Genomic DNA, 15,215 nt, shown 5'->3' on the forward strand with positions numbered 1-15,215 from the left:
TGCCGAGTCTGATCGGAATGTCTTGGGAGAAGGAATATCCTTCGTTGACCGTGAGAGCTTGTGATGGGCTAAGTTGGGACACCCCTGTAGGGATTTGAACTTTCAAAAGCCGTGCCCGCGGTTATGGGCAGATGGAAATTTGTTAATGTCCGGTCGTAGAAAACCTGAAGTTGACCTTAATTAGAATAGATCAACCGCGTGTGTAACCGTGATGGTCTCTTCTCGGCGGAGTCCGGGAAGTGAACACGGTGTTGGAGTTATGCTTGATGTAGGTTGTTCTAGGATCACTTCTTGATCATAGTTTCTCGACCGTGCTTTGCCTTCTCTTCTCGCTCTCACTTGCGTATGTTAGCCACCATATATGCTAGTCGCTTGCTGCAGCTCCACCTCATACCTTTTACCCCTCCTATAAGCTTAAATAGTCTTGATCACGAGGGTGTAAGATTGCTGAGTCCCCGTGACTCATAGATACTTCCAAAACCAGTTTGCAGGTGCCGATGTTACTGAGAAGGTGACGCAACCAAGCTCAAGGAGGAGCTCGATGAAGATCTTGTCCTTTGTCTTGTTTCGTTTCTAGTTGATCAGTAGTGGAGCCCAGTTGGGGTCGATCGGGGATCTGTGTAGTATTTGGGGTAGTCTTCTTTTATTTTGGTTCCGTAGTCGGACCTTGTTTGTATCTGGATGATGTAATGCTTTATTCATGTATTTGTGTGAAGTGGCGATTATAAGCCAACTATGTATCTTTTCCCCTATTGTATTACATGGGTTGTTTGCGAAGATTACCTCACTTGCGACATTGCTTTCAATGCGGTTATGCCTCTAAGTCGTGCTTCGACACGTGGGAGATATAGCCGCATCGAGGGCGTTACATAACCCTCCGCAACTTGTTTCACAACTTATCAACACCACCACGGCTTCATGGAGAGAGGATCTAGTGCGGGATGTATTCGTGCCACTGGATGCTGAAACAATCCTCAAGATCCCTCTATGCACGAGACAGGTTGGTGATTTTTGGGCATGGTTAGAGGATCCTCAAGGCCGGTTCTCTGTTTCTTTGGCATACTGGATGATCTCACGCATCAAGGCGAGCAGAGAGGCATGGTTGGAGGAGGGGCATAATGCTTCTAACACTGCCATTGAGAAGAAGGGATGGTCCTCAATCTGGTCTATGCAAGTTCCATCAAAACTTAAGGTTTTCACATGGAGGCTGGCTCAACACTCGCTGTCGACGGGTGACGTCCTACATCACCGTAATATGTCGTCTACTCATGTTTCGCACTGTGCGGAGTTGAAGATAACTGGAGACACTCGTTGCTGGAGTGCACCATGGCGAGAAGTGTGTGGGCCTTGAGCAAAGAGGAGCTGGTTCAACACATGTGCGCGAATAGAGATGACAACACGAAGAGCTGGCTTTTTACTATGAGTGAATCACTACCAGCCGAAGACTTCACACAACTGATAGTCACCATGTGGGCGATTTGGCATGCACGTCGCAAGGTAATCCACGAGGGAATCTTCCAAACACCTTTTGCGACTCATAGCTTTATCACAATTTACCTCTCTAAACTACAAGCGTTGAAGAAGCCGGTACTAAGACCGGCGCCTCAGGAGGCACGACCTAATTCCTGGATCCCACCGATGACTGGACATGTGAAGATCAATGTCGACGCAGCTACTCCTAGAGCGGGAGGTTTTGGTGCTGTGAGCGCTGTTGCGTGTAACTCAGAAGGCATCTATCAGGGAGCTTCTGTAGTAATTTTCAGAAATATTGATGATCCCGAAGTTCTGGAAACTCTAGCGATCAGAGAGGCGTTAGCACTAGCTAATGACATGTACATTCAGCAAGTTCATGTGGCATCCGATTGCAAGCAGGCCGTCGAAGCCATCAAGGGAGGAACTGCCTCATTTTATGCGGCAATTGTGTTGGAAATTAAGGCACAAGCTACTTCTTTAGTTTCCTGTTTTTTAGCCATGAATTTAGAACCTCGAATGTTGAGGCTCACAAACTAGCAAAGCATGCGTTAACGCACGGGGTTGGCAGCCATGTCTGGTTAGGTTACCCTGGGGATCTTTTGTTCGTCCCTGTAAACTATGTGACGGGTGAATAAAGCTTTGTTGGTTTGCCTCAAAAAAAAAAGAGTTAACGAGCGCTCCTCCGGGAGTTTCGGAACGATCAGCGCCACTTGACGCGCTCTCAACCATTCGCCACGTGTCACGCTCTGGACGCTCCCTTCAGATTTTTTTTAATTTTTTCGCACGCGTTTCAATTTTTTAAATAGGTTTTCTTGGTTTTTTCGACGTTTTGGCTTTCCCCCGGTATTCCTTAGCTTTTTGAAAAAAATAAAAAAAATCTTTTTGCGCGATAAAACGCGTTTTCTTTTTTTTCTTTCGCCAAAGTCACGGTTTTTTTTCCGTGAGAGGCACGCTTGTGCTTTAGCGAGAGTCACGGGCGTGCCTTTCGGAAACGAAAAAAATGCGTTTTTTGTTTTTTTTCTTTCGCGAGAATCACGGTTTTATTTCCGCGAGGGGCACGGTTATGCTTTCGCGAGAGTCACGGCCGTGCCTCTCGGAAAGAGAAAAACAAAACACGTTTTTTGTTTTTTTTTTATCGTGAGAATCACGGTTTTGCTTCCGCGAGAGGCATGTTTGTGCTTTCACGAGAGTCACGGCCGTGACTCTCAGAAAGGGAAAAAATACGCGTTTTTTCTTTTTTTTTTCTTTCGTGAGAGTCATGGTTTTGCTCCCGCGAGAGGCACCGTTGTGCTTTCACGAAAATCACGGACGTGCCTCTCGGAAACGAAAAAGAAACGCGTTTTCTGTTTTTTTTCCTTTCACGAGAGTCACGGTTTTGCTTCCACGAGAGACACATGTGTGATTTCGTCAGAGGAACGGGTGTGCCTCTTTTGGAGAGGGAAAAAACCATGCTCCCGGTTCGGTTTTTCGTCCGGTTTTTTTCGTGAAAAAAAGTCCGTCAAAACCTATCAACATAGAATCTAGTTTTGAAGATCTCGACACGAGGAATCCAATGATGAAAATGGTTCGAGATTTGAATGCACGGTTTAAAAGATAAAACGTTTTGAATAAACAAATCTATGAAAAAAGAGAAAACTCGCAGGTTGCGACAAGTGGCGCGCTGCATGCACGTCACTTATCGCGACTTAGGAAAGTGAAATGGTTTTTGCAATAAATATTTCTTAATTAGTGATTTCGATTACTGCCGCAGGCGGTCAAAGGTGGAGTATTCTAGAAGACGCGCTCAGTCATGGAAGCGGCCCTCGGACAGCTGGAACGAGCCCAGTCGCCGAGGAATGGTTCCAGTCACTGATCTGTAGGCCCGCTGTTGCACAGCCTGTCATTCGGGTATAAAGTGGACCCATTATATATACTCATTCAGAATATAAAATAATCTCAGGCGTGATCCTCTGGGGCCCCACGAGATCGAGTACGCGTTGGATGTTTTAAGAAAAGTCAGGCTTTTTCTGTGTAGCTAGACCCTGAACATTTCTAGATTTCACAGAACTACCCAACCTGATCCACATATCCATGCATTATTTATGGAGAAACAATTGGTCTGGGATCTTTGTTTGTTTACATTTGTCAAACAACAAGCTACTAAAAAAATAATACTCCCTCCGTTCCAAAATTCTTGTTTTATATTGTTTAGATATATATGTACCTAGTCACATTTTAGTGTTAGATGCATCCGTATCTAGATAAATTTAAAACAAAAAATTTCAGAATGTAAGTAATAGTTGCACACTAAATTGCTCCCGTGGAGGTCAGCTTACGGTACACTTAGAGGCGAACAAAAACCAAATGAAAATAACCATCATAGTTCCACGGAGATATACACAGGCAAACACCGTCCCAAAAGTCACACCCATCCCTATAACAAACAAATGAATGACTTGTGTCACTTTTCAGGCATCATGTTGCTTCTCCCAGTTTTTCGGGATTTTCAGCGCACATTTTTTCCTAATTGCTTTAGTTTTGTGAACGGTCTTTTCGTTCTGTCTCACATATTAATTGTAATAACATCTTATGCTATTGGACAAATGAAGTAGTATTTTAAAATTCAAGCACAAAGTAGATATTTGTTCCCCTCACGAGTGCATAACAAAATAGCATAGGCAAAAATGTTACAAATGCTGATAAGCGCTAACTCTAGGCTAACTAAAATGATGTGACCTTGATTTGACATCTATGTGTCTCTTCTGTAAAAACAGCACAATCACTATAAGCAGAGAGCCCACAATATCCCAAAAGACTAGCCTGAAGGGAGTGTGACGCTCTCCCTTATAAAATGATTCTAGCCCCCTCTCGTAACTGAGGCGGGACTAAAGTCACTTGGCAACGCCCAATGGTCAGGTTATGACATTTTGCCATGCCTTGTTTTTCTTTCGTCTCAACCGTGTAGAACAGAGTGTAAACCAATATTCTGAAACAACGAGGATCTATCTGTGAATATCCTCCCCTGGACCGTAAACGAATCCCTTTTGCGGCCCACCCCGGGAAAGTTCCGTGAATTCCCGTTCCGTGGAGACAGCAGCCCAACACCAAAAGCAACAGGTTGGAGTACTACTACTACTAGTAAACAAATTTCGAGTGGCCAGCAGCCAGGAGGATCCATCTCCCTCCCTCGCGGCGTTTCTTGGATTTGGCTCCGGAGGAGGAATCCGGAGCGCCCCATCCGCGTCTCTCGATCGAATCGCCGGCCCCCCCGATCCCGTCGCCCGGTGCGGTTCGAATTCGGCCCGGAATTGGCGTTCGGTTCGGGGGCGGGGCTGGATTCTTGATTGGCTGGCCGGGTTGTCTCCGCGGGGAGGCTCCGTCCGCCGGGAATCGCGCCTTCCTCGTCTGCCCAAGGTGAGCGACTTCTCCTGTCGATCGGTTGGTTCGGTGCAGCTGTTAGCGCTTAGCGGCGGGGATTCTCTGCGGAATTCCCCCCCTTGTTTCTATCGGAACTTTACCAGGAGAGAATTTCAATGTTTCTTTTGTACTGTATGTGCTAAATTCGGAGTCTTTGTTCGAATCTCTCTGAGCGATGCTGTATTACAGACGAAAAAGAACCCATGCTCTCTCCATTTTTTATTTAAAGAATACTAATCTTGGTAATTGTGGTGGTCAGTTACCCAAGCATATCATCAGATTGTGCTGTTTTTAATCATGTTATATGTTACCACTTTAGTGACCTAAGACGTCTTATATATGTTGACAGAGGGAGTGCGAAATGCTAGTACTAGTTTCTCTAGGATCATTGCTCAAATAATACCAAGCTGTGCAATGCCATGCTTGCCAACAATGGCTAAACATTGCGACTCTTAATACGCGATTCTTTCCGCCAGGGAAATGTGCTAACGAGGGTCTGATGGGGCGTGATGGAGGGCAGGAAAGAGAGGGGGAGATCTCGTAGAGTGTTTCGGCGGATGGCGATGCAGTGCCTCTGCTCCGGGGAGCAGGCCAATCTGGTGGATGAGCTCAACCCGTCAAATGGCGAAATCGAGTTGTATGCCAAAAATGACGGCCTTCGGGAAGCCGAGTTGTCTCTCCAGGAGGGTGGATCCCTTAACTATGAGGTTGGTGCTTCATCTTATAATAACATAAATCTTCTCATTTTGAATTGTCTACTGCGATGCCTATATCACATTTTCCTTGTATGTTTGCTTCATGCCGAACGATACTATATGCAACTGAAGTCCTTGTGCTGTTTATTGGACTGTTTCATGTATCGATTGTCTATATTTTTTTTCCTCCAGAAGAGGTTTTTTTTTGGTCTTAGACTCTGCTGCATAATGTGTCCAAAACATCTGTCTTTGACAGATCATGCGTGCTTTCTGAAATTATAGGTGCCTCTGCCTGCTATTTCTCTTCATTATAATTGTATATTGAATTTTATGCTAGTTTGTAGTTACCATCATATAAATCACAACACAGTAGATACTCTGAATTTTTCCACCCTGTGTGCTGTAGTACACCAGTCTGCAATTTGTACTCCACCAATCTGCAGTTTTTTGCTGTTGGTATGCTTTCACATGTGTAAGAAAGATGCCTTGCCTAATGATTGTAAGCTTGATAGCCATCCCAATAAGGGTGCTCCAAATTTATTTCATTCATAGTTCATAAGTGTAAATACCAATAATTTTTCAGGAAGCAAGGGCATTGCTTGCAAAAGTCGAGTACCAACAGGGGCATGTTGAAGAAGCACTTCGTGTGCTTGATGGGATAAACACGGCTGAACTAATTCCTATGGTGAAAATGTCCATCTGTAGATTAGCAAGGGCCGATCCACATTCCAGTTATCCACCAATGTCCTTGCATACTGTTAATCTAGTAATGGAGACCATATATCTCAAAACTATAGCACTTCGTGATCTTGGGAAGTTCAAAGGTATGACCCCTACCTCTCGTTTTTGTATGGATGCCCATCATTTGATCTTCTCTTCATTTCTGTCATACTATTTTTCAAACATTACTTCAACTCAATTTCGTTTTGCAGAAGCTGCACAAGAATGCAGTACGATATTGGACGTTGTAGAATCGGCACTGCCTAAGGGCTTACCAGCCAAGTTTGGAGATGGTAGTAACTTGAATGCAACAATACGCAGTGCCGTTGAGTTGCTTCCTGAGCTATGGAAATTAGCGGATTTCCCTCCTAAAGTGCTCTCTTCATATAGGGGGGCTCTTCTTAGTAATTGGAATCTGGATGCAAAGGCCATTGGTAGAATACAGAAGGAGTTTGCTATTTTTCTCCTATACAGTGGCTGTGAGGCCTGCACTCCACCTCTTCGATCCCAATTGGATGGTTCATTTGTACCTCGGAATAATTTGGAGGAAGCTATTCTTCTTTTGATGATTTTATTGATGAAATTCAACCTTAAGAGGCTTGAGAGAGACCCAACTGTGATGCATCATCTGACTTTTGCATTGTCCATATCAGGACGGTTAAAACCTCTAGCCGGTCAGTTTGAAAAACTATTACCTGGTGTGTTAGACAGCAGAGAGTGGTTGTACAATGTTGCACTGTGTTACCTAGCAGAAGAAGATGATCTAGCTGCCCTCAATCTGCTCAAAATGATACTAAGATTTGGAGAGGACCCCAGTTGTCTCAAAGAACTTCTTCTAACTTCAAAAATTTGTAGCGAGAACGGTGCACATGCTGAAGAAGGTGCATCCTATGCACGCAGAGCCCTTGCTAGTCTCGATGGAGGTTGTGACCAGTTAGAGGTTGTCGCGGACCTTCTACTTGGCATTTCCCTCTCCCGTCAAGCTAGATATGCTCCGAGTGGTACGGAGAGGGCTTCTCAGCAGCGTGAAGCCCTGAAGGTGCTTGGTGTTGCTGAAAAGAAGATGCAAGACAAAGATTTTAGGGTACTGTACAATCTGAGCCTTGAAAATGCTGAGCAGAGGAAACTAGATGCAGCAGCACTTTATGCAAAGAAGCTACTGAAATTGGAGAATGGTTCAGAATTAAGGAGCTGGCTCCTTGTAGCTCGTATCACGAGTGCTCAAAAACGGTTTGAAGATGCTGAATCTATTGTAAATGCTGCCCTTGATCAGACTGCAAAGTGGTGCCAAGGAGATCTGTTGCAAACCAAAGCCAAAATTCAGGCTGCAAACGGGCAATTTAAGAAGGCAGTCGAGACTTATACCCAGCTTCTTGCTGTCATTGAACTCAGGAAGAAAAGTTTCAACTCTGGGATTTTTGTATTACAGGTAACTACCTGACAAAAATCGATTTTGGAGTTTTTGCTAAAGCATGGGACTGTCGTGCTTAATATGTTCACAGTATTATCTTTCATTTCTGTACTATATCTATTTTCATATATGATGACAAACTGAAAATAAAAATCTGTATCTGTTAAATAAATAACCTTTTACTGTAATAAGAAAAAGCCAGCCCGAACATTTTTTATCATATCTTTGATTAATGACAGCTAGAATGACAAGCATCTTACATGATTCTTAAGCATATACCCATGTCAGGAATATTGCTTTTGAATAAAAGGGGAGAGCATTGTTCTGTTTGCCACATACAGTTATGGGATTCCATTAGAAAAAGAAGTGATAAGACTTCTCTGATATCGCTGTTCAACTTTTCGCAGGGCACGAAGGATGATGGAAGCATGGAAACAGAGGCATGGTACAATCTGGCCCTTCTGTACCTAAGCCTGTCACAGTGGAGGGATACAGAGCTTTGCATATCCAAAATAAAGGCTATCAGTGCATATTCTCCCTTGGCTTATCATGCTACAGGTGCTTCATATTCTCCTTACCAGCAACTTCCCCGTTCTCAAGAATCCTTGCACCGTGTTGACACAAAAACATTTTCAGTAGTTCACAAGGAGACAACAATTCTTCAAAACAAAATTCGTTCTTAATATTTACGAAGATGTTTATCCATGCAGGAAAGCTACTTGAAGCAAGAGGGTTTCTAAAGGAGGCTCTTGGAGCATACTCCAAAGCATTAGATCTCGACCCTAAGCACGTACCGAGTTTGATATGTGCCGCCGTTGCTCTTCGACAGCTTGGAGGGAGGCCCTTGCCTGCCGCAAGGTGCCTCCTAACTGACGCACTGAGACTGGACAGAACGAACCATGTTGCATGGTTTAACCTCGGTCTAACCTATGAAGATGAAGGGGGCAGTTCATCAGCGGCACTCGAAGCTGCGGAATGTTTTCAGGCGGCTGCCCTTCTCGAAGAAACCGCCCCGGCTGAACCTTTCAGATAACATCGCATCCAACTTTTATAGGGAATAATCAAACTGTGAGCAGTTGTAGGTCTCATATATAGGATGAATAGTGGGTTTGAAGAAAAGAAGTATACACGGTACAGAAAATAGTAAAAATACAAAACACATGTATCATCATAATTGCGTTGATTTTACCAACATGTTGAAATTATATATAGCATCACACGCCTTGGGCAGCTCTTGTTTGACAGGCAACTTTTTGCTATGTGATTTGGCTGTAATTTTGATAGAGCACACGTAAAGCGTTGTTAATATCACTTCATTATCAGTACATTTTGACCAGCACAGAATGCAAATTAGATGTTGTAAATTTGTAATAAGTACTAAGGCAGAGATTGAAAATGAATGCATATTTTTCACAGAGTAAACGTCAGTGGAAGAACCACAACCATCACACTTCCCAAACAACTGGATTGGATGACGAGTTCCAGGTTATGTGAAACCAAATACTCCCTCCATTCCCTTATACAAGGCCACAAACTTATATTACATGTATCAAGATAAAATTTAATGACTCCTTTGCAAGTCAATTTTTCTTTTAGTTAACCGGGATCATTAATACACCACAAAGATGCAACAAATGAGGGCCTCTTTGATTCATAGGATTGCAAAAACACAGGAATAGGGAAAACGTAGGATTGGAATGGCATGTCCATTGGATCCCTATAGGATTTGAGTTTGTTTGATTGTGTCGCGGGAAAAACAAAGGATTTCTTCCAAGAGGTTGGAGTGGATGTTGGAATTCCTATAAAATGTAGTACAAATGAATTCTTAGGAAAAAATTCTACAAGATTCAATCCTACGAATCAAACAACCAATGTAAGAAAAATTCCTAAGGATTCTAATCCTTCAAATATCCTATGAAAATCCTTTGAATCAAAGAGACCCTGAATGGGAAGTAGATGAGTGTCATTATGACTACATGCATGTAAGTATTAAAAAGTTGCTAGTACAAGGAAACATCATTATTTTTTGTCTCGATTACTGTTGGTGACCTTGTATTGATGCAAAACGTATTTTTGATAGTGGCCTTGTATAAGGAGAATGGAGGGAGTATTTTTTTTAAACTGTCAAGCAACATTTTTTTAAATTGGCAAGCAGCCGTGCCTCTTCGAAACAAAAAAAAACATATTTTTTTCTTCCGCGCGAGGCACGGATTTGCTTCCGCGAGAGGCACAGTCGTGCCTCGGATTTGCTTTCGTAACATGCCTATTAGAAACGAAAAAAACCACGTTTTTTTTCACGAGAGGCACAATTCAACGGTAAAAAAACATGTTTTCGGTTCGGTTTTTCGTCTGATTATAAAAAGAAAATGTTTTTGTCAAAATCTGTCAACATGGATCTAATTTTAAAGATCTTGACGCGGGGAATCCAACGGTAAAAACGGTTCAAGATTTGGATGCACGGTTTTATAGATAGAACATTTTGAATAAACGAATCTATGAAAAAAGGAAAAGTTTCTAGGTTGCAAAAAATTCATCAAATTTGAAAAAAAGTTCGTGAATTTGAAAAAAAGGTTCATAGAATTTGAAAAAAAGTTCATCACTTTAAAATAATTCATAGAATATTTTAAAAAATCTTCATTGAATTTCAAAAAAAGTTCATCGAATTTTAAAAAATTCATCAAAATTCAAAAAAGTTCATAAAAAATCAAAAAGTTCACAAATTTAAAGAAAAACTTCAGGAATTGAAAAAAGCACGCAATAAATAAAACAAAAAAGATGAGAAAAAGGAAAAAAATAAACCGAGCTGAGAACGAAATAAAAAGAGGAAAATAATCTACTTTTACACTCGTGAGAGGATAGCCTGGTGGCTAGAGCCGAGCCGTTAGAATGGTAGGGTTGCGAGTTCGATCCCCCATTCCGCGATCTTTTTGACCTTTCGAAAAACAAGAAGGAAAAAATTGAATGGGCCGGCCCAGTTTGGATTGCTGCAGGCGCCCGCCGTTTGCAAATTGTACTGTAATATATTCCCTCCATTCACTTATACAAGGTCCTAAATATAAGCATTTATAGAGAGTGTAATATGGACTACATACGGATATATATAGACGTAGTTTAGAGTGTAGATTTATTCATTTTGCTCTGTATGTACTTTATACTGGAATCTCTAAAAAGGCTTATATTTACGAACGGAGAGAGTACTTGTATGCATGCAGTGTATGCATGCAGTCATAATGACACTGAGCTGCTTCCTTTCCATTCATTTCTTGCATGCATATAACGTATTAATGATGCCGGTTAACAAACAGAAAAATTGGCTTGCAAAACAATTATTAAATTTTACCTTGGTATCTGTAATCTGAGATTGTGGCCTTGTATAAGAAAATGGAGGAGTAGTATAGATCGATCTAACCAAGTGGGCAACCCGACCTCATGTGATAGATTTGTTTTAATTCTTAACATACAACACTGGAAAACACACTGTTTCGTGTTTGGTCTTCTTTTTCTCTCTCCTTCTTGTCTTTTTTTTTCTATTCTGTGCTTTCTTTTTCTTTTCGTAAATGCACGAACTATTTTAAATTCTTGAAATTTTCTTCAAAAATTGGTGAACTTTTTTCCAAAATTGATGAATTTTTTCCAAACTCATCAACTATTTTAAAATTTGGTGAATTATTTTTTCAAATTTGATGATTATTTTTTCAAATTTGAGGATCTTTTTTGAAAATCGATGATGTTTTCTTTTTCAAATTTTATGAACCTTTTATAATTTTTATGAACTTTTTAAAATCAATGATTGTTTCAAATTTGATGATTTTTTTTAAATTCAATGAACTTTTCCTAATTTTTATGAACTATTTTCAAAATTGATGAACTTTTTTCAGATTCATATTTTTTCCAAAATCCATGAACATTTTAAAATTGACGATTGTTTTTTCATCTTTTTTTTCGTTTTTACTAAAGTTATTGGTAACAAAGTTAGCGGCTGACCGGTCAACCCCACCAGTCAGCAGGGAACCAGCCTAAAAAAATCAGCAGCAAACCCAGCGAGGCAGCGACCAATAGCGATCGAGTGCTGAGCGAGCGAGCTCGTTGGGCCAGCCTAAGTAGCGGCTCTGTGGCGCCTTTTCCGTGAACGAGCACTTGAAGTGTTGTACAGGAGCTCCCGAGGTCTCCGGAGGGACTCCTCTAGTGAACGATTTTCGGTCACTTGAACACTCCCATGGATCAATTTGTTCGTACATGAATCTCCCAAGGGGATGTGCTCACCAGATATTGTGGTCCAAAGAAAAAAAATTCTTGTTTGATAACAGTGTAAACATGATGCGCCTACGGTGAATCCGTAAATCTCAAGATGATATGCCAGCTAAGTCTCTCGAATGTGCTCATAGGGGTAAGGTGCTTGCGTTGTGTTAAAAAAAGCTACATACGATCAACATAATTTACCATTTATTAGGACAAAAGAGACTTTTAATTAGTTAGGCTGCGTCTAGGGAGCAGCCGGCTGTGCTCCCTAGCGTTTCTTGGCGGCCCTCCAAATATAGTAACTTTATGTCCCTCTATCCAGGATAGGAAAGCCCCTGGTCCCCCCTCCCGATTCCTGCGTCTAACTATCGAGCGAGCGAACTCACCTGGTCCTCCCCTTCCCCCGGTCCCTCCCCCACCCCTGTGCGTCTCCTTTTCTCCTCACCTAACCCCCAGCCCCATCTTCTTCTCTCCCAAGCCAAAAAGAACAACACGCCCCTTCCCCTCACCACTTCCAGATCCACAGAACCTTCACAACCCTCCAATGGCGGCTCCATTAGGGTTTCTTCTGTAGGCAAATCTAGGGGGCTCCATTCAGATTGCCTAGCAAAAGGCAAAAAAAGCACAGGAAAAAGGTCAGATTTAGTTCACTTCCAGATCCCTCCTCTTTCCCCATGATTTGTACAAGGCTGCAATTATGCAAAAAAATTGTGTAAAAGATGTGATGTTAAGCATGTTTAGTCTGATGTTTGAGCAAGTTTCAGCCCCCTGTTTTGGGCAAATTCAGTAGTGCTGTGCACCCTACGTGATAGTTCTTGCCAATCTGATGCATATGAACACATTGTAAGCAAGTGCTGATAGTATTGCCGGGGACAAAATATCATAACTTAAGCAAAAAATTTGACAGAGCAAAACAGTGCTTACAAGAGGATGAAAACAGTGCTATCATGGTCTATTTACAATGTGTTCGAGTTCTGTTAATTGCTTATGAAAATGTTCTTGGCAAACTAGAAAACAGTACTATCATGATCTATTTACAATGTGTTCCAGTTCTGTTAATTGCTTATGAAAATGTTCTTGGCAAATTAGACATTCTGTTTGAGCAAAAACAGTGCTATCATGAAGCAACTAGTATATGGTATATACACAACTTTGGAATCTTATGACATGGCAAAACATGAACCCTTTTGTACCTTATAAGACGATGAACACTGAGCTCACTATGGAAAAGAAAAAGGCAAAAAGCAAGGCTTTCTCTTAGCAGACCGTTTTGCTATGTGTGGAGCAAAAACAAATGGCTGATTGGAGCAACTTGCATTATAAGATTGAGCAAAAGCATAATAATGTCCAGGCAACTCCTGATGAAGCTAGAAAAACATTCCTCTTGGTCATTTGTTTCCATTATTCTTTGGTTCAGCAGTGAAAAACATGAGAAGAATATAAGTAAGGACATGTGCAGCTAAAAAACAAGAGAGACTGGTGCATACTACAATTTACCTTGGTTATAGCATATTCTTCAACATGATCCAAAAAATGTTGGAAAGTTGCCAAGATACAGTTGCAAATTTATTGGTATTTCATCCTGCAAGAAAGAAAAAAACAAGAAAAACCATATACCAACAACTATCTCAGTTGCGAAAACGTTACTTCAACCAATTGTGCAAAAATGGAAACCACATTGAATATAGTAAAACATAGCCAAAACACACAAGCTTGCTACTAGTACAATAAAGATGAAAACATAGGTACTGAATATAGTCTAAATATAAAGGGCAATCATGCCCATAACTACTAACTTAAGTTTTTTTCTAACACAAAACATGCTCTATTCTCTCTGATTTTGGAGTGAATTCCATTCTGAAGACACTTCGAAAGTAGCACTTCTATGGCAGGAGGCTTGCTTCACCAAATCAATGTTGCGTGCGTTTAACAAAAAAAAAAAGAAAATATATTATGGTACACAAAAAACAAGCCTATGTTATATGTAAAAAATGTTTCATTAGTACAAAAAAACCATGGATTTCCTGAAAATATATTGCCTAACATATATAGTTTGATTTGCCTGGTTATATGGTTTGGATTGCCTGATAGTGTACTTTGAATTTCCTGGTTATATTCAATTGTTTCCTTAAAAACAAAAATGAATGCTATCATGTGAATCTGGTGTGCTTGGGTTGCTGTGTTACTTGCTTGCCTGTGTTTAGTGTGGTACTAGCTTGCCTCAACAAGCTAAATTGCTTTAATTTTTCTGGTTGAAAAAAATGCACATGTTGAAGATGATTGACCTGTTTGTGGTGTGCTTGGGTGGCTGTGCTATTGGCTTGCCTATTTTTACTATGCTACTTGCTTGCATCATTCTGCTGACTTGCTTTACTTTTTCCCATGTTGAAAAAAAATAAACAGGTTGACAATGATTGACCTGAATGAGGAATTAGATGAAAATAATGATCCTTTGTACTATACGCAACATCCTGCTGGAAATGCAGAATTTGTGGCAGAATCACCTAATCCCTCTATCATGCAAAAAGTCAATTGTGCTGCTACAGAAGTAATGGCGACAGATGGGCAGTCAAGTCATGGGGGAGGGGCTCCAGGCAGTACACAAGTACCTGCAGCAGTAGCAGCTAAGAGTGATGCTCATACCCTTGATGGCACATGTGCCGCAGGTGATACTGGTGGGAGTGTCGGTAATGGTTGGTGCTGAAAATGATGGTGAAGCTTGGTCACAACCCAAGGAGCCTTGTGGGCATGAGGTTTGACACTTTGGAAGATGCCAAGGAGCACTACAATGCATATCCCTTGCAGACGGGTTTTTCAATCAAAATGAATACTTCAGGGAAGGATATGAAAACCGGGGAGTTGATAAAACAACAGTTTGTTTGCAACAAGTTTCGAAAGCCTGATGTCGATGACGGAGGGGCAGAAAGGATTCCTGTGCTAGATGACATTGTTGAGCAAGAAAAAGATGATAATGAAGATGAGGCTATTGCCTTCTTGATGATGATAGTAAAGGCAAAAAGATGAGCAAGAAATGAAAAAGAGATAAAATTATGCAAACTGGTTGCAAAGCTAAGATGATTGTGAAGGTAATAGATGGCAGATGGGTGGTGATCTACTTTGTTGGCAAGCACAACCATCCGTTGGTTGACAAGCCATGTTTGACTAAGTATTTGTGATCACACCAAGGGATCCCGCTAGAAGAAAGGGCCTTCCTTACTCATCTTCATAACTGCAATTTAACTACAGGTTTTAAACCACACCCCCTCCCCCCTACCTTCTAA

General features: G+C 41.4%; 1 protein-coding gene and 1 pseudogene across 2 annotated transcripts; both read left to right on the top strand.

Annotated features, from left to right (window-relative positions):
* Positions 1 to 4,537: 4,537 nt before the first annotated feature.
* LOC125511377 (protein NPGR2-like) lies at positions 4,538 to 8,937 on the top strand. Of its 2 annotated transcripts, none has more exons than XM_048676732.2 (6): positions 4,538 to 4,866; positions 5,390 to 5,576; positions 6,148 to 6,388; positions 6,497 to 7,713; positions 8,103 to 8,253; positions 8,406 to 8,937. In XM_048676732.2, the coding sequence occupies exons 2-6, from the start codon at positions 5,427 to 5,429 to the stop codon at positions 8,726 to 8,728; spliced, it is 2,082 nt and encodes a 693-aa protein (XP_048532689.2). In that variant the 5' UTR covers positions 4,538 to 4,866; positions 5,390 to 5,426; the 3' UTR covers positions 8,729 to 8,937. The 2 variants fall into 2 exon arrangements, with proteins under 2 accessions (XP_048532689.2, XP_048532688.2); XM_048676731.2 differs by having other exon boundaries at positions 4,539 to 4,866; positions 5,346 to 5,576.
* A 5,407-nt stretch (positions 8,938 to 14,344) lies between these two features.
* Positions 14,345 to 15,215, top strand: LOC147973749 (uncharacterized; annotated as a pseudogene).

This window comes from Triticum urartu, chromosome 5A (assembly GCF_056163025.1).
Source record: "Triticum urartu cultivar PI428250 chromosome 5A, HENAU_Tu73, whole genome shotgun sequence".
NCBI classification, from domain to species: Eukaryota; Viridiplantae; Streptophyta; class Magnoliopsida; order Poales; family Poaceae; genus Triticum; species Triticum urartu.

Bases quoted from the DNA above. Each gene is read 5' to 3' on its own strand.
- LOC125511377 (XM_048676731.2), top strand. From the start codon at position 5,379: ATGGAGGGCAGGAAAGAGAGGGGGAGATCTCGTAGAGTGTTTCGGCGG. The intron at 7,714-8,102 runs GTAACTACCTGA...AACTTTTCGCAG, and splicing joins CTGGGATTTTTGTATTACAG to GGCACGAAGGATGATGGAAG. The intron at 8,254-8,405 runs GTGCTTCATATT...TTATCCATGCAG, and splicing joins CTTGGCTTATCATGCTACAG to GAAAGCTACTTGAAGCAAGA.